This window comes from Diachasmimorpha longicaudata, chromosome 14 (genome assembly GCF_034640455.1).
Source record: "Diachasmimorpha longicaudata isolate KC_UGA_2023 chromosome 14, iyDiaLong2, whole genome shotgun sequence".
NCBI classification, from domain to species: domain Eukaryota; kingdom Metazoa; phylum Arthropoda; class Insecta; order Hymenoptera; family Braconidae; genus Diachasmimorpha; species Diachasmimorpha longicaudata.
In genome coordinates this window covers 1940212-1958688 of record NC_087238.1, presented here as the reverse complement: position 1 = coordinate 1958688, position 18477 = coordinate 1940212, and the positions used below count along the sequence as shown (strand labels likewise).

At 41.9% G+C, this 18477-nt stretch overlaps 3 protein-coding genes across 3 annotated transcripts; all 3 read right to left on the bottom strand.

Moving 5' to 3' along the window:
- Nucleotides 1-11443: 11443 nt before the first annotated feature.
- LOC135169155 (uncharacterized) lies at nucleotides 11444-12511 on the bottom strand. Its single transcript, XM_064133890.1, has 2 exons — nucleotides 11995-12511; nucleotides 11444-11940 (listed from the first exon to the last, which is right to left on the bottom strand). The coding sequence occupies exons 1-2, from the start codon at nucleotides 12509-12511 to the stop codon at nucleotides 11444-11446; spliced, it is 1014 nt and encodes a 337-aa protein (XP_063989960.1).
- Nucleotides 12512-12514: 3 nt separating this feature from the next.
- LOC135169153 (uncharacterized) lies at nucleotides 12515-14942 on the bottom strand. Its single transcript, XM_064133889.1, has 2 exons — nucleotides 14906-14942; nucleotides 12515-14817 (listed from the first exon to the last, which is right to left on the bottom strand). Exons 1-2 carry the CDS (start codon nucleotides 14940-14942, stop codon nucleotides 12515-12517), a joined length of 2340 nt encoding a protein of 779 aa, XP_063989959.1.
- A 60-nt stretch (nucleotides 14943-15002) lies between these two features.
- LOC135169115 (uncharacterized) lies at nucleotides 15003-18023 on the bottom strand. Its single transcript, XM_064133851.1, has 2 exons — nucleotides 15605-18023; nucleotides 15003-15538 (listed from the first exon to the last, which is right to left on the bottom strand). Exons 1-2 carry the CDS (start codon nucleotides 17094-17096, stop codon nucleotides 15003-15005), a joined length of 2028 nt encoding a protein of 675 aa, XP_063989921.1. The 5' UTR covers nucleotides 17097-18023.
- Nucleotides 18024-18477: the final 454 nt, after the last annotated feature.

Below are 18477 nucleotides of genomic sequence, written 5' to 3'. Positions count from 1 at the left end.
CGATTGTGGTTCCAAGAAGATTCGAGAGCTCCAGCCAATCAACATAGTGAGATTTCAGACACAATTGCACCAACAATGAATAGAGATGAAATGAAAATTTGCTACACCTGCCTTCGAACACTCAACGCTAATTCTATCCCAATATTGTCAGTATATAATGGCTTCTCATGTGTACAAATACCTGACCATCTTCCACCCCTCGATTCGGTATGAGAAAGACTCATATCACCGAGAATTCCATTCATGCAAATACGGCGATCCCGGCATGGACATGGACAATATGGAATATATGGACAGATCATCAATGTTCCAGTTGAAGTGGATATAATGGTGAAACATCGTCCACGACATCTTGATGACGATCATTGCATCAATGTACACATTAAGAAAAAGAAAATTCACAAGTCCAGTCATTTGAGTGGTCTCATCAACAAGAGAACAATTAAGGCTTGGCTGGAGTATCGAACCAAAGAATTAACGATATCATAAAATTTATACATTGTGCATTATTGGCATATATTCCCTCTGGCGCAGCAGAATTAGAAGAAGATTTGAACACTATGCCCATGATTTTAAGTGATGATTTTAATGTAAATTTTGCCTTGAAAGAAGCTCAACCACTTGTACAATTTTTAGAAAGTAAATTTAATGTAAAAATGAATAATAATCCCAAAGACTCAACAACCAGATCAGGCACTACAATCGATGCAATTTTCTCAAGATATTTAAATAATTTACAATCCCGAGTTTTCATTTTATATTTGTCAGATCACAAACCAATTGTATCTTTTCTTGAACATGAAAGTATGGAAGTGAATGAATAGATTTTTTATAAATGGCGGCGAAAACGTCAACTAACTTTTTTTTCATTAACCTAACACCCTTAGAAATTCCCCAATAATGAATAGTGGCTTCGGTTATCAGGGAAATAATTCTATCTCATAAAACTTGCTGGCTAGGGTGTGTATTTTCATTTCAAGTGCCCATCGAGATCCATGAAGTTTCACTTCTATCGCCTAGCTTTCTAGGCTGATAAATTTTTTTATCATTAAACATTTTTAAACCTGGTCGGTTTAATTTGTATACAAATGGTAGGATAAAAGAAGGTCTTATTGCTTAAATTCTTATCGAACATTTTCCTAGAAATTCACTAATGATCATAATCGATTTTTTTTCTAGTCTGGCCAAAAATTCCCCAGAATAGTACGGTGGAAAAAACTTTGGGCCGCATAATTTTTTAATCATTATTTGTCTAGCACCATTATACAATGAACACTCCCAGAGGACGTGTTCGATATTCTCCTCCTCGTGTCCACATTTACAGCTTGGCGAGCTGATGATCCCAACCCGCGCCAGTGATCGAGATACGCGGGAGCGTATCGGCCAAGTATATATTTCGAAATCTCGAATAAATAAGCCGAGTGCTCCCAATTATCTATACACGACACAACTACCCCTTCCACTACCTCCAAAACTAATTTCCGTAACTGAGTGAAAACGCGGCAATTTGCAGCAAAAATACACTTAGTTACATTACCTAAACCGCCTATGCTATATTCATTTATGTCAAGTTTTTCCGAATTAAACGCCTGATTAAAAAGATCCGCGCATAGCAACGGATGTTTTTACATATTTTCCACGGTCCGATTATCTCAGAATGAAACGGTCAGATTTTTGTTCAACAGTTGACAGCATTTGTTTCCTACGGGCGCTGTGTGGTCGGTTCGCAATCAGCGACGAGCGCGAGAAATGAGAGGTTGGCAAAAGTGTCGTGGACCTAGAGATCGTCGAAAATGAACTCTTCAAAATAATTCAAATTTATCAGTCGACGACTTAATAGTTACCCTCAAATTATGCAAATTATCAATAACTTGTATTTTTTTCTTCTGGTAATTCAGTACAAGAAGTAACGATTTTAGTTTCCATATAACGTGAGCATGAAAACAAGAATGAAAGGAAGAGAGAGTGAGAGATGCGACCAATCGAATTCTGTCCAGGTTTATTTTTGTACGATAACAGTTATTAGGATTAAATAAGACTTGCTTATATTGGTATTTAAATGTGCTTGAGCAATTTCTTTAGCTTGATGATATAATCAATTTTTTTCACGTTAAGACGAGCTAGGACACGAATTTATTATTATTCTTCCACAATTTTTCAACTTGATTTTTCTAATTTTAAATTAATTGGCGAACATAACATATAGGCATTTACTAAATTCATCCAGTGATCAGCAGAAGCTATCACACTGGATGAATCCTGAAACGCGACCAGTTGAGACAACTGTTTAATTTTAGATTAGAAAGAATTAGGTCTGGTAACATATAGACATTTATCAGAATCATCCAGTGATCAGCAGGAGCTATCACACTGGATGAATCCTGAAACGCGACCAGTTGAGACAACTGTTTAATTCTAGATTAGAGAGAATCAGATCTGGTAACATATGGACATTTATCAGAATCATCCAGTGATCAGCAGGAGCTATCACACTGGCTGAATCCTGAAACGCGACCAGATGAGACAACTGTTTAATTTTAGATTAGAAAGAATTAGGTCTGGTAACATATAGACATTTATCAGAATCATCCAGTGATCAGCAGAAGCTATCACACTGGATGAATCCTGAAACGCGACCAGTTGAGACAACTGTTTAATTTTAGATTAGAGAGAATCAGATCTGGTAACATATAGACATTTATCAGAATCATTCAGTGATCAGCAGGAGCTATCACACTGGATGAATCCTGAAACGCGACCAGTTGAGACAACTGTTTAATTTTTGATTAGAGAGAATCAGATCTGGTAACATATAGACATTTATCAGAATCATCCAGTGATCAGCAGGAGCTATCACACTGGATGAATCCTGAAACGCGACCAGTTGAGACAACTGTTTAATTTTAGATTAGAGAGAATCAGATCTGGTTTGGTTAATGGAACTAGTGGAGTTGTAACAGCAGTTACTAAATCCGTTAATAAGGCAGCAGAATATATAAATTCTATAACCGTTCGCCTAGAATCGGGGAAAGAATACGAAATTGAACGTATCGACGTAAAATTCGAAATCATGAGTGGAGCTTACATATCGAGACGACAGTTTCTCATCTGTTTGAGCTATGGATTTACAATTCATAAGAGTCAAGGCTTGAGTTTACACCTTGCTGTTATGGATGTGGGACAAACCATATTTTCTTCTGGCCAAACGTACGTCGCTCTTACACGAGTAACTACATTGGGAGGCGGCCATTTGATCAATTTCGATTCATCTTCGGCAAAAGCTTCCATTACGGCCATTGAAGAATACAATAGACTTGGGGCAAAATACAGACCTGATATGAAACAAATACCTCTGCCCGATAAATATTGACCGAAGGTATGGGACACCCAGTGGGCTTTTGAAATTGGTTCAAATGATGAGACGAATGTAGAAAATAAACAAGTCGATATAAGTTCGTCTATCTGTGGGCTATGCAATTCTGCCGGTGGTGCCAGTTATGCTAATGCAGTAATTCAATGCATATTTGGGTCCCTCGTAATACGCCAAGTACTGTTGCTCACCCCCGAAGATGAGCACTCAGTAATAAATGAATTATTGAAAAAATACATAGAAGGCTCTGAAGTTTTGAATGCAAGTGCACTCATACAATTCGTCGATGATAAATTTTCTCTTGATAACGAGCAGGATCCCGTAATCTTTCTGGAGCGTTTATGTGACCAAGTGCGTGATTTACAACAAAATTTAAAACATGAATTTACTCATCTTGATCGATGTAAAGTATGTAATTATATGAAAACTTCAAAAGAGAATAATATTGTTTTGAGTTTATCATTTAATAACATCAAAGAACCAGTGTCCTTAGATGATTTGATCAAAAGATCACTGTCATGTTGGTACGACGTTTCACAACATTGTGATAATTGTGGACATGTCACTGATGCTTCACGAAAAACATGCTTAAGTAGTAGCTGCGGGGTACTTATTGTAAAATTGAACATTTTTTCGTTCAATAAAAAGGATGTTAAACAAAAAATCAGCAGTTGGAAACTTAAAGCAGTTCCAACAACTATAGTTGAAATCTGTGGTGATTCATATTCCATCCATAGTGCCGTGTTACATGGCAAAATCGGGAAAAAACACCACTATATTAGACTGCTTAGGGATAAGAAAACCGAATGGATAAAAACAGACGATACAAACATTGCCAAAATGCGATGGTCGAGAAATTCTAAGGATGTCTATCTTTTATTTTTAGAACGGAGCAAATCTAAGTAATAGTAAGACTCTCATTCGATAGTAGCTTGGGTAGTGGAGGTATGAAATCTCTTGCCCATTTTGAAAAAATGCTTGAAATCCGCCAAAAAACAAAAACAAAACATGTTTTTGTAAAAAAATGCGCCAAGCATATATTTCGATGTTGTTCATTTGAAAAACAAAATTGAAAAAAAACTTAAAACAACAATTACTTAAAAAGTGAAGCCACAATTATGGAACTTTGAAAAAACTACAGAAATAACAAAAGACGCCAAGCTCATTGATTGAATTTACCAGTGGAGAAAGCTGGTGATAATAGGAGTCCTTTAACCCTTTTTGAGTTCTCTATGAATATTTTGACTAAGACGAGTACCATAATATCCTACAAAGGACATCGCAGTCAATTCAAATACTCGACTCAAATCGACAGGGGTAAAAAGTCCTTTGTGAATCAAAAAATTATTCAGCCATATGGTCAGGATCAACGTACTTGGCGCGGTTTTTTCGAAACTCACCACTTTCTCTTTAGAACTAGCGACAACGGAGTACTTTCCTCTATTACACGAACTGTCGTTTAGTCTGGGAATTCTAGGGGAATCAACAAAGCGAAAAATTGAACCGAAAGTTCCATCTGGTTATCGTGAAAAGGTCTATGAGTTTGATAATCTTGACGAGCAGACCATCGGACTAGGGAATTTTTTACAATTCAACTATGTTCGAGACACTAACTAGCGTAGGTCGACGGTTGATGCATAGGGATGAGAATCTTGACGAGCAGACCATCGGACTAGTGAATTTTCTACCATTCAACTATGTTCGAGACACAAACTATCGTAGTTCCTCAGTTGATGCATAGGGATGAAAGATTCTTACGACGAACTTCTCAGTCAGCAGTGCTATACGGGTCAGCACTGCTCAGGTCAAGACTCACGGGCGGTTTTTAACGAAAAAAGGAAAGATCGCATATCCAAATAGGCTAGGTCATCAGGAAAAACCGCGCCAAGTACGTTGATCCTGACCATATGGCTGAATAATTTTTTGATTCACAAAGGACTTTTTACCCCTGTCGATTTGAGTCGAGTATTTGAATTGACTGCGATGTCCTTTGTAGGATATTATGGTACTCGTCTTAGTCAAAATATTCATAGAGAACTCAAAAAGGGTTAAAGGACTCCTATTATCACCAGCTTTCTCCACTGGTAAATTCAATCAATGAGCTTGGCGTCTTTTGTTATTTCTGTAGTTTTTTCAAATTTCCATAATTGTGGCTTCACTTTTTAAGTAATTGTTGTTTTAAGTTTTTTTTCAATTTTGTTTTTCAAATGAACAACATCGAAATATATGCTTGGCGCATTTTTTTACAAAAACATGTTTTGTTTTTGTTTTTTGGCGGATTCTGTTAGACTACGATGGTTGGCCCTGGCTCTATTTACCCATGATATGGTCTTACGACTCAACTTTTTCCCCTTAAACCAGGGTGTTCTTTTTCTTTTGTAGTAATGTTTAGAATACATCATTCCGTTGGTCTGACCAAGTTCGAGAGCCAGGTCGCAAGTTTTGTCGAATGATTCTTGCTTGAACTCCTCACGGAAATCAGTGAAAGGGAGTTGATAAGCTTCATCACTGTCACGAGTGGTCGCATGCCTCGCCACCCGATCAGCTGCTTCATTACCCTCCACCCCCAAATGTGAGGGAACCCAGACCAATTTTAGAGCCTGATCATAATGCTGTACGTTTTGTTCGTATTCTATTTTGACGTCAATTATAAACTTGTTTAATCTAATGCTTGTGGATGGTTGAGAAAGAGATTGTAGAGCACTTAAAGAGTCGCTCATCAACACGAAATTTTTGTCTGAATGCATATGCACAAAGTTCACAGCCTCACTAATTGCTAGGCATTCCGCTGTAAATATTGAAGCTCTAGGGTTGATTGAAAAAGATTTTTGAACATTCAGCAGAGGGCAATGAAAAGCTGCACCAACAGAGGTACCCCCCATCGTCCTACTGCCATCTGTGTATATTGCTATGGTCCCTGGAAAATGATTATCTATGATGGGGTTTGGATTATTATGTAGAGCTGCATGAGTTCTAATAGTTTCTCCAAGTCCTACATCAATAGCTAAAGAGCTGAGAGCAGTACGGTACTGACAACTATAAATATTAAAGCAGCTCTTAATATCTAGATATTTTAACAAATGTTCAGTTTGTTTCAAACTTGCTTTTAGAATAGCAAGTCGTGATGTAGAGGAATCAATTTGGGCGATTGATTCCCCAATGGTTGTTGAGACTTGGAGATTGGCCTTAGAGAGCACTTTCATTATATTAGTTTTACAGAGCAACGCAGCTTGATTCCTAATTGTGGGGAGTTTGCTTTCAGCCAGTAAAATATTAACAGGAGTTGATATCCTATATCCCATGCAATATCTAATGGCAGCGTACTGTATACATTCTAATTTTGAGTTATTCACTTTTCGGCCAGGATAGTATATAAACAATCCATTTTTAATTATCGGACGCACGAATGATTTATAAATCATGATGAGAGTCTCAGGATCAGCCCCCCACCACGTACCCCTCATAAACTTTATAATGCTTAATGCCTTGAGAGCTAAACTTTGTACTTTAATTAAGTGGTGTTTAAATGATAATTTAGGATCGAAAATCAAACCAAGAAATCGGGCAGATGGACTGCACTGGATTTTGTGACCTTCAATTGTGATAGCTGTACTAGTGATTGGTTGTCTTTTTTTATTAAAGTGAATCATCGATGTCTTTAGTGGAGATAATGTCAGACCGATAGAGTTCAAATTATTTTTTAGAATTTCAATCGAACTCTTCATTATATTAGTACCTTGAGCGAGCGAGGAAAAGCTGGTATAGATACTAATGTCATCAGCAAATTGGGAGACTACCACTTCCGAGGGAATATTTTTAGCAATGTCATTAACATAAATGATATATAATAGGGGCGAGAGTACCCCTCCTTGAGGAACTCCTTTGTAAACTTTTCTAGTCTGATTATTGAATAAGGAGGTATTATTTCTTTCATATGAGATTGATTTGACGAATCTCACGAGATTAACTGGGCACCCCATGCCCGCTAGTTTGTCTAATAATATTCTTACGTCAACATTGTCGAAGGCTGATTTAATATCAAGAAATACCGTCATCGTCTCACGCTTTGTCAATAGATTTCGTTCCGTGTATAGTGAGAGATTTGTCAAATTGTCATAACACGATCGGCCTTTTCGAAAACCGCTCTGTGAATCAGGCAAGAAATTATGATATTCTACCCACCATTGAAGACGATTTTTCACAATAGTTTCAACCAGCTTTCCTACACACGACGATAAGGTAATGGGACGAACACCTTCTCCGTCACCCTTAGAAATGAAATGTATGAATTGCTCATACCAGTCCAATGGGTACTCAGCGCTGTCATACATGAAAAGAATTGGACTTTAAACTGTCATACCCTAGATGGTAGGGCAGTTGCAATAATTTTTTGTTAGTTAAATGTTTGATATGGGAATGATTGATTATAATAAATACACACAATTTTTGTTTTGGGAAAAAGCCTTTTGGCATAAAAAACCCAAGATATATTTTAGACTTATATGTCAACCGAAAGTTGTCAACACACTTATCAATATACTAATTTGGCTGCAGCCCACACAACTGATTTACACACACGATTAATTTTAAATTGTTCTTAAAATTAATTACGATTGATTTGTTAGATCAAATATTTTTTAATTTGAAAACTAACGTTAGTGATATCACTATTGATACGTGAATTTTTCTCTCACGTGGCGTTATCCAGGGGATTACCCAGGAGGTTATTAAAGGTTATTATTCTAATGAATATAGTTATATTTATATAAAAATATAAATTGAAGCGCGAAGACGACCGTATTATCTACGATTATTTTTCTATATTTTTTATTATTATTTATCGATCGCAATTTTATCGTTTGATAACCATTTTGTATGAAAAAGGAACCCGACAAGATAAAACGTGACTTTCACCAAGCACTTTCACTTGAAGAGAGAGCGAGTGCTTCCTTCCGGACGGAGATCTAACCCATCTCCCAAAACCGAAGACACCCGAAACCCCAAAGCGCATGCGCAACGAATCATTTGAATTCCAAATAGTCGCCGCGCACGCGCCGAAGACAATTGGGTGTACCCGGCCAAATCGGAGAGGACCAAATCCCCGCCTAGTTAAAGAAAAAGAGGGATGTTCCGATTTCCGTCGCAACATCCCTCATGAAAAGAGGTTATGTCATTCCCACTGGGCGACAGTGGAATTGAACAATACATCTCATTAAAAAAATCAAGAAGAATTAATTTGAGTTTGACGGGTATCCTCTTTAGTAAAACATAATCTATGCCGTCTTTTCCCGGCGACGACTCATTTTTTCGTGTGTTTAACGCGACATTGAACTCAACGAAATCAAAAGGAGCGCTCAATATATCATTGTCCTGGCACGAAGGACAATAACTTGGATCTATCGGGGCCCATGAGGGGCTGATTGAACTGAGGGTGTTCTCAATGTTGCTGCCAAATTGTAAATTTTCCGACGTGATAGTCGAGTTTATCCACTTGTTTTTCAAAACTTTACATGTACGCCAGACATAGGAGAGATTATTATTGATGTCGATTGTTTCACAAAAAGTCCTGAATTTCATTCTTTTCTTTAGTTTGAACAATTTTCTTGCAGCTGCCACTTGTCTTTTATAAGCAAAATAATCCTGACAGTTCATTGTGTAAAGCCATTTTTTATACGCAGCTTTACGTAGTCTTATAGCTCTATCACATTCTTCATCCCACCAAAATACTGGATTTCTATGTACACGGTTAGACACTTGCTTTTTAACAGGGGTATGTTTTTTAACTAAAGTGGTTAGATTGTCGATGAAGAATTTGTACTTTTGTGAAGGACTGAGAGAGTCATAATCAAATTCCAGGAACCTTTCATAAGAACTGTCCCGCTCCTCACAAAGCTCGGTCCACTTAATTATGACTGATGTGAGTTTGAAAGAGTGCTTACGATAAATATATTTTTCAATGGAGATCTGAGTAAAAACTGGAAAATTATCAGATCCCCAGCTATCGTCACCCACGGTCACTCTAATCTTTTCACAAAATGAGCTATTTGACAATATAAGATCTACATTCGATTGACTGTGCTCATCCCTGCGTGTAATTGTGTCTGCATTTGGAATTACTGTATCATTTCTCATGATACTCTCAAAGAGTCGCTCCCCATCCAGTGTGCATTTGTTACAATTCCACGCAGGATGTAGCGCATTGAAATCGCCCATTAACAAACAACACTCACTGGTATTGGTGAGATTCACTATCTGATCCCATATATTTTGACTTCACGAGTTGCCGGGAGACCTGTAGAACGCAAATAGATTGAATTTAGGGGTGGTACTAGTTATTTCAAAGCCTGCAACTTCTACTAAATGACTTGAAATATTAATATTATCAATTTGCTTGTACGCAATGGTCGATCTAATAGCTACCAACAGTCCTCCACCGAGCCCATATTCTCTGTCAAAACGTATTACTTTGTGGCCAGGCAAGTTAATTGGAGAAGTATAGGATGGGTCTAGCCATGTTTCTGCACAGACGATGATGTTCAGATTGTTGGCGACTGCTTGAAATTCCGGTAAACGAAGTCGAAGACTGCGACAGTTCCAGTAAACAATTCTCAGTTGACACCTTCGCAATTGAGTGGGATGAGTCTGATTGTGATAATTAGATATGTTCATGTTTGAGATGAGTGATAGTTGCTGGATGAGGAATTGCAGTCAGCACTGGGATTTTTAATGCGTTTAATTAATGTTGTTAGCCGTCCTTTTATGACTTTACTGTCCAGAAATATATACAGGGTGGTCCGATTAAGTGTGTCGATTCTGACCAGGCATGTTTTGGGGGTGATTCTGAGCAGAAAAGTCCTTTTCCACTTTTCGCTCGGACGCACCCCTGCAGAGATATGGGGGTGAAAAGAACGGCCAATGGGGCGCGAGCATTGTGCGGCTCTCCGTCCGTGTGCCGCGGGTAAGCAGTGTGCGTGCTTCCCCTTCTCCTCGGGCGGACGTTCCATTCCGCTAGTGAGTGAGAGTGTGAGAGAGAGGGGGGGAAAGATATTTCAAGACAATCCTTTCGCGGGAGGGGGGGGGGGCTGGGGTGATTAAAAACCGATTATTATTTATATTAGTATTATTTATTAAAATACAAGATTCTGAAAACCACGGGCATCCCCCTTGTTTAGTTGATAATCAAGAGTTAGTTGATAATCAAGAAAACGCGTTTATTGCGCCGGATTCCGCGAAAATCGCGACCCATCCCCTGGGAATGTAGAGATGCATTGTTTATTATTAATTATCCTGATAAGAGGCTCTTTTACAAGATTTTGTCAAGAGACCTTTCTTGTTGTAAATTTAATTTGCAATAAAAAAGATCTGTTTGGGGAGGTTCTAATCTGTAGGGTGGATGTGGGTGACGAATCAGGTGAAGGATCTGACAGGATTAATCCGGGTGAAATTAAGTTCGTTATTCACTTTTGTATAAAAGTTTAATTGGGGCCACGTGCCACCAAAGTCGAGGGTTTACACATATATTTAACAATTAATTAATAATGTACTGAGTTGTTCTTGAATATTCGATTCACACTTATTTTGATTTGTTGAGTAACTTAGTAAGGTAGAAATAGACCTTTTATCTCTGAAGGAGATGCACTTGGGGATTCACTTAGGTGATGTACTGGGGTAGAATTGGGAGATGTACTTAAAGATTTACGCGTTACTGCACTCGATGGCTGTCCACGGTAGACTGGGGCGAGTTTTTGGGCTTCCGGGGTCAGCTCGGGGGCCTTCATTTGTAATTTGGCGCTAAACATTCGCGTTTCAAACATCCCGGGGGCAATTCAACGTCAGGAATGTTGAATTCTTCGAGGTCAGCTGATCCTCTGGAAGGTGTTGGATGTCCTCTAGTTGTAGTGCTGGGTGTTGTATCTGCTGTTGGACTGCTGGTTGCCTGAGGGAGGCGTAAATTCCCTCGAGCTGTGACTTCCTCTTGTTGATGATTGGTTGTTGTCTGTAAGGGGAAGGACAGGGTGAGAGACGTATCATTTGTCAAGTAATTGAATAATTAATCAAAATGATATTTAGCTCTCAGTCCTGTGATTCCTGGAGGTCCCCTTGTTGATCCTCTGGAGGTTCTTCTGCTGGTGGTGGATCTGATGGTAGTAGACAGAGTTTGGCAATTGGTCTGTCAAACTCTGCGTAGGTTACCCTTATATTTTGAGGGTCTGGTGATCCGTCAACGTGTCTTGACACTTGGGGTCTTGCTGTTCTCACTGTGACGACCCTGGTGAGTCCATCTGCTCCTGGTCGTGTTGCGATGACTCTGGCGATTGGCCACGTTGCGGGTGGATATTCATCCATGATCAGGACCATGTCGCCGACCTTGATGTTGTCCTGTTGATTCTTCCATTTGTAGATTGCTTGGTATCTCTGCAAGCACTCCTTAGACCATCTGGACCAGAATTGTTGGGTGATCTGGGTGACGAGGTTCCATCTCTGTAGCTTGCTGCTAGGTTTCTGGAGAAGAGATGGTTCTGGTACTAGTTGAAGGGGCTCTCCTACCAGGAAGTGTCCTGGAGTGAGCACTTAGAGGTCTTCTGGATCATCTGACATGGGGCAGATTGGTCTGGAGTTGAGACAGGCTTCTATCTGGATGATCACGCTGTTGAGCTCTTCGTATGTGAGTGTAGATGGTCCTAGTATCCTCTTCAGGTGATACTTCACGGATTTCACGGCTGCCTCCCATTTACCACCAAAGTGTGGTGCTCTTGGCGGGATGAACTTCCACTGAGTTCCATGGGTTGCGAGGACAGCATGAACTTGTTGGTTTTCTCTTGACTCCTGGTGATAAAGTTGCTCTAGGACCTCTGCTGCTCCTGTGAAGGTGGTGGCATTGTCACTATACATGACTGCTGGAATGCCACGTCTTCCTGTGAATCTTTTGTAGGCGCCGATGAAAGCCTCTGTTGTCTGCCTGTTGACGAGCTCTAGGTGAACTGCTGACGTGGTGAAGCACACAAATACTGCTATATGCACTGTTCCTGGTTGTGCATTTGTTGGCCTCCACTTCAGGATGGGGAATGGACCTGCATAATCCACTCCTGTGTGGAGAAATGGCCTGGCTGGTGAAATCCTTGTTGATGGCAGTTGACCCATCTGCTATTGAGCTTGTCTTCCTCGATGACGGGTGCAGATGGCGCAGCGTAAGATGTATGCTCTGACAGTGCCTCTGCCTCCTACGATCCAATATCTTTGTCTCGTATAGGCTAGAGTCAGTTGGGTACCTCCATGTTGGGTTCTCTGGTGAGCTTCGGCAATGACCAATGTGGTGAACCTTGACTGTCTGGGTAGGATTATTGGATGTATTTCGTCTGAACTGAGTTGAGCGTTCTTCAGACGACCTCCTAGTCTCATGATGACTTGGTCATCTAGCGTTGGTGTTAGCTTAGCTAGCTGATGACTTCTTGGTAACTGATGATCTCTCTGCAAAAGTCTAATAGCTGATTCAAAATATTGTGCTTGTGTTACCTTAACCCAGAATGTTCTTGCTCCATTTAGTTCTCTAGTTGTCAGGACAGGTCCCGGGGGCGTTGGGCGCCGGCTGAATCTGTCTATCGCTCTGTTGATAGTCGCTGTTACTGGTAACAGTTTGGCCATTTTGCTGTATCTGTTGAGGAGTTCTGCTACCTTGCTGATTTTCATCCTTGCTGGATGTGCTGGTACTGGTTTTGCTTCCTTGGCCACCTCTGGAGTATCCATTTTTGATACGTCTATGGTTGATTGAGGCCAGTTTTCTGGATCCTGATTAATCCAGCTTGGTGCTGACCACCAGAGTGGATGATCTACTAACTCATTTGGTGAGATTCCTCTTGAGGCACAGTCAGCTGGGTTTTCTTTGCCACTGACGTGTCTCCATATGGCCTTTGGTAGCGTTTCCTGTATTTTGATGACGCTGTTATGGACGAAATCCTTCCATCTTGAGGCTGGGCTTCTGATCCAGGCTAGTGTGACTGATGAGTCTGACCAGAGATAAGTTTCCGTCTGATTCCGGTCTAGTTGAAGCATCTCGTATGTTGAGTCCACTAGCTGGGTTAAGAGTAGAGCTGCTGTGAGCTCTAGCCGAGGTATGGTCATCCTTTTGATTGGTGCGACCTTGGTTTTCGCACACACTAAAGTTGTTGATGGATTCTCGTTGCTTGATCTCGTTCTAAGGTAGACCACTGCACTCATGGCTACCGTTGATGCATCTGCGAATCCGTGGATTTGGATGTTGGTAGTCTTCGATGATAACTGTATCCACCTGGGTACAGTAACTCTGTCTAGGTTGGTGAGATCTCCTCGGAATGTCCTCCAACGTTCCTTATACTCCTCTGGAAGAGGATCATCCCAGTTGGCTTTGAGCTTCCATAGCCCCTGCAGGAGAACTTTCCCTTGTACTACCACCGGGGCGATGAATCCCAATGGATCGAAGATCTGAGCTATCTCCGATGACACTGTTCTTTTGGTGATGGTAGCTGCGTTGAATTTCCTCGATTTGTACCTGAATGTGTCGGTTGACTGGTGCCAACACAAACCAAGTACCTTTGTCACTGATTCCTCAAATCGAATCAGGCTGCTCTCTGTTGTTAGGCCTAGTTGATGAAGAGCTTCTGGGCAGTTACTGCTCCACTTTTGTAGATTAAAACCGCCTGCTTTGCATAGTCCTTGAAGCTGCACTGCTATTTCCTTGAGGCCTTCTTCTGAGTCGGACCCTCTGTATATGTCGTCGACGTAACGACCTCTTGTGATCGCTTCGACTGCTGCTCGGAAACGATGTCCTTCATCGTCTGCTAATTGTTGGAGCACTCTGAGTGATAACCAGGGCGAACAATTGAGACCGTAGGTCACTGTGGTTAACTGGAAGGTGATTTCCTGTTGATCGTCGTCCATCCACAATATCCTTTGAAGATCCCAGTCGTCCTGATGTACCTTAATCTGTCTGAACATCTTGACGATGTCCGTCCCAAAGACGAGCTTATGTCTTCTCATCCAGGTTAAGACGTTCATTGCGTTGATCTGTAATTTAACACCAGGGTATAAAATGTCGTTAAGAGACATACCTGATGAGCTGGCGCTGGAGCCGTTGAATACAACTCTCAGCTTTGTTGTGATGGCGTCCTCTCTTAAAACTCCGTGATGCGGCAGATAGTAGGCTGTTGATGGTTCTGGAATTTCTAACGCCCTCCTCATGTGTCCTAAGTCTTCATATTCCTTGATGAATTCCTTGTAGAGTTGGGAATATGCTTGATCCTTGTTGAGCCTGCTGATGACTGATCTTAACTGGCGTGAGGCCTTGTTTTTTGAATTGCCGAGCGCTGCTGATGACGTCCTCAATGGAAGTCTCACTATGTAGCGTCCGGATTCGTCTCTGCGGTGGGTTTCTTGAAAGTGCTTCTCGCACTCGAGTTCCTCTATTGACAGCTCTGCATGTTGATGTTGAATTGGCAATTCTTCCTGGACCCAAAATTTCTGGAGAAGCTCTAGTAGTTGTTCATTGGTGGATTCCTTTACGGCCGATAAAGAAATCCTTGTTGAACAACTTGTGCATTTGACTGGCCCTGATAGTATCCAACCAAATGCTGTGCGTTGGCCAACTACTGCTGTTCGTCTAGACTTGATGATCTGATTCTCGATAATCCGCCCATAATAGTCTGCTCCTATGATGATGTCGATCGGTCCAGGTTTGAGATATTGAGGATCGGCTAGGTGAAGGTTCTCTAGTGAGCCGATGTCTGCTAATGTACAAGAGAATGATGGCAGTGTAGTTGTCAATTTCCTCAGTACGTGGGCGCTGATTGTGATGTGCCTCTGCCCCTGAGTTGACTGAAGAATGACGTTCACTACGCCCTGAGTGATGCCTGAGTTGAGTCCGCCAATTCCTATTAGTTCTGTTGATGATGGCCTTCTCTTGAGTTGCAGTTGATGTTGCTAATTGATCAGTAATAAAGGATAGCTCCGATCCTTGATCAATTAGCGCTCTCGCTTTCATCGTGAATCCTCTAGGTGAATGTGCTCTTAGTCTTGCGGTGGCGAGTAATACCGCTTGTTGGTCTTCTTCTGGCTGATGTACTGCGTGGATTTCTGTTGACTCCTCATTGATCCTCTGGTCGATGATCTCCGTTGATGCTGATGATGTACTTAATCCTGTGAATGTAGAGGACCAATGAGGGAGTGAATGATTTTGTTTAATATATTAAATCATTGACTCACTGGTTGAGGTGCCTGGTTTTGGATGCTCATCATTTTTCTCCGTTGCTCGGAAACCTGCTCCCATCGATGGCGCCGTTGTCCACGAGCTCCCGTTGTGGATTAGCGTATGGTGGTCTCGATTGCACTCGTGACACGTCTTGGTTGATTTACATTTCGGTTTTCGATGGGGACCCAAACACCTGAAGCATAGCTCCTTATTCACGACGAACTCGTTCGTCTTTACTGGGATGAGTGTCTTAAATAAGGGACAAGCTGCTATGAAATGCCTTCCCTTGCAATACGCGCAGTTCGTCTTGGGGAGAAGCCTTTCTGTAGAATGGGCGTCCTGCTGTTGAGTGGCTGTGTATCCATCTTTTAATTTCGTGACGAGCTTCCTATTTGCTGGACCGCTCTCATGATACTCCTTGAGACTGGCTCCTGCGTTGAGAGCTCTTCCATAAGCCTCAAGAAAGTCTACGAACTCCTGTAGACTGGGAAAATCCTTAGACGTTCCCAACTTGACCTCCCACTGTTTGGGAGTATCCACATCCAGTGATCTTCTCAATATGTGGGCGAAGAGTTGCTCGGTGATGTTCTCTGAATCGAGCCCTGGTACTTCCTTCAGTTGGTCGAGGGTCTCGACCACTGCTGAGGCTCTTGATCCGAGGATTTCGGCAGTGGGCTTGTGGATCTGCTGCAAGTCTAATACTTTATTGAATAGTGTTTGAGCCACTAACCTGGGGTCCTCGTACCTCCTGACGAGTTTCTGCCACGCCTTTTCATAACTCGCTGGCTGCGTGTTGAATGTAGCTAAGAGCTCGGCTGGTAGCTCTTTCAGGAACGTCTTCAGCCACATGAGCTTCTTTACTGGGGGAATAGTGTCGTCATTCCCTACCATCGTCAGTAACGACTCACTAAACTCTCTCCACTCCTTTCTTTTGCCATCAAAGGGTTTGATCTTGAGGGTCCCCAGTTGGTGAGCGTACGTCGAATCCTGTGCTCTGGCTGCATCCCTAGCATTGACGATCTGGCCTCTTATCTGTCCCATTAAGGTTAAACAACCTCGTTTGTAACGGGACACCTCGTCATAATCCTTGCCCTGGTGATTGTCGTGGTATTCGGGCAGAGAATCTATTAATAGATCATTAATTTTGTTGAGCTCGGCCCACTCCGGCTCAACAATATCCCGTTGGCTTTCTAATTCTTCTATGGTGTATGGGATCTGTGTCTCGTATATACGAGACAGTTCCCGATACACCTCTCTGATGACCTGAGACTTGTATTTTAGCAACCGAAGCTTGCTGCGTTGAGGTGCGCTGATGTCCTGTTCGGAGGCTCCTATTTCTGAATGCCTCACCTTGATTGGCCTTGTCGGGGTTGGCTCGATGTTGAGGGACTCATCAACCACTGTTAATTTAATTTCCTCCGCTGCATCAGCCCAGGAGCACGACTCCTGTGGGATATCCTTTGGCGTGAGGGTTGAGCTGTCACTGGGCTCGTTGAGATCGCTCATGGTGAGGTGCTCGGTTATCGACGAGTTGACGAGTATCGATCAGTTACCGACTGTTGGATGTCTGCTGTCGGCCGGTTATCGACCGTGACGCTGCGATCGCCACCTGTTGCTCACTATTCGGCCCAAGTTTTGGCTCTCTCCGAAGGCGCTCGAACACTATCGAATCTTCCCGATCACTTGAGGAATTTCACCGTTGGGTTTCCACTGACCTTGGGCTTTGTTTGATGTAAACAAAGTGTCTCGCTGCTAATCCCTCGTTGATTTTCCTGCCTGTTGAAGTCCTTGCTGGCACTTATGAGAACCTCGAAATTTCCAGAAGCATGAGGCGTCCAATTTTTCACACGCGGCACTTCACTTGATTTTTAACACGCACTATCCGGCTCGAAGGACCAATGTTTGGGGAGGTTCTAATCTGTAGGGTGGATGTGGATGACGAATCAGGTGAAGGATCTGACAGGATAAATCCGGGTGAAATTAAGTTCGTTATTCACTTTTGTATAAAAGTTTAATTGGGGCCACGTGCCACCAAAGTCGAGGGTTTACACATATATTTAACAATTAATTAATAATGTACTGAGTTGTTCTTGAATATTCGATTCACACTTATTTTGATTTGTTGAGTAACTTAGTAAGGTAGAAATAGACCTTTTATCTCTGAAGGAGATGCACTTGGGGATTCACTTAGGTGATGTACTGGGGTAGAATTGGGAGATGTACTTAAAGATTTACGCGTTACTGCACTCGATGGCTGTCCACGGTAGACTGGGGCGAGTTTTTGGGCTTCCGGGGTCAGCTCGTGGGTCTAGTGACCCGAGGTGTCGCTGCTGACCTTTTGGCCTGACCGGGGGCCTTCATTTGTAATTTGGCGCTAAACATTCGCGTTTCAAACAAGATCTCTTAACAAAATACTGTAGGCCTCCTGCATCATGAGATAATTAATATTTAAACAATTTGCTGCGGAATGCCAAGGGGGATGCCCGTGGTTTTCAGAATCTTGTATTTTAATAAATAATACTAATATAAATAATAATCGGTTTTTAATCACCCCAGCCCCCCCCCCTCCCGCGAAAGGATTGTCTTGAAATATCTTTCCCCCCCGCTCACTCTCTCACTCTCACTCACTAGCGGAATGGAACGTCCGCCCGAGGAGAAGGGGAAGCACGCACACTGCTTACCCGCGGCACACGGACGGAGAGCCGCACAATGCTCGCGCCCCATTGGCCGTTCTTTTCACCCCCATATCTCTGCAGGGGTGCGTCTGAGCGAAAAGTGGAAAAGGACTTTTCTGCTCAGAATCACCCCCAAAACATACCTGGTCAGAATCGACACACTTAATCGGACCACCCTGTATGCTTGATGGAAACTTTTTATTAAGGATTTT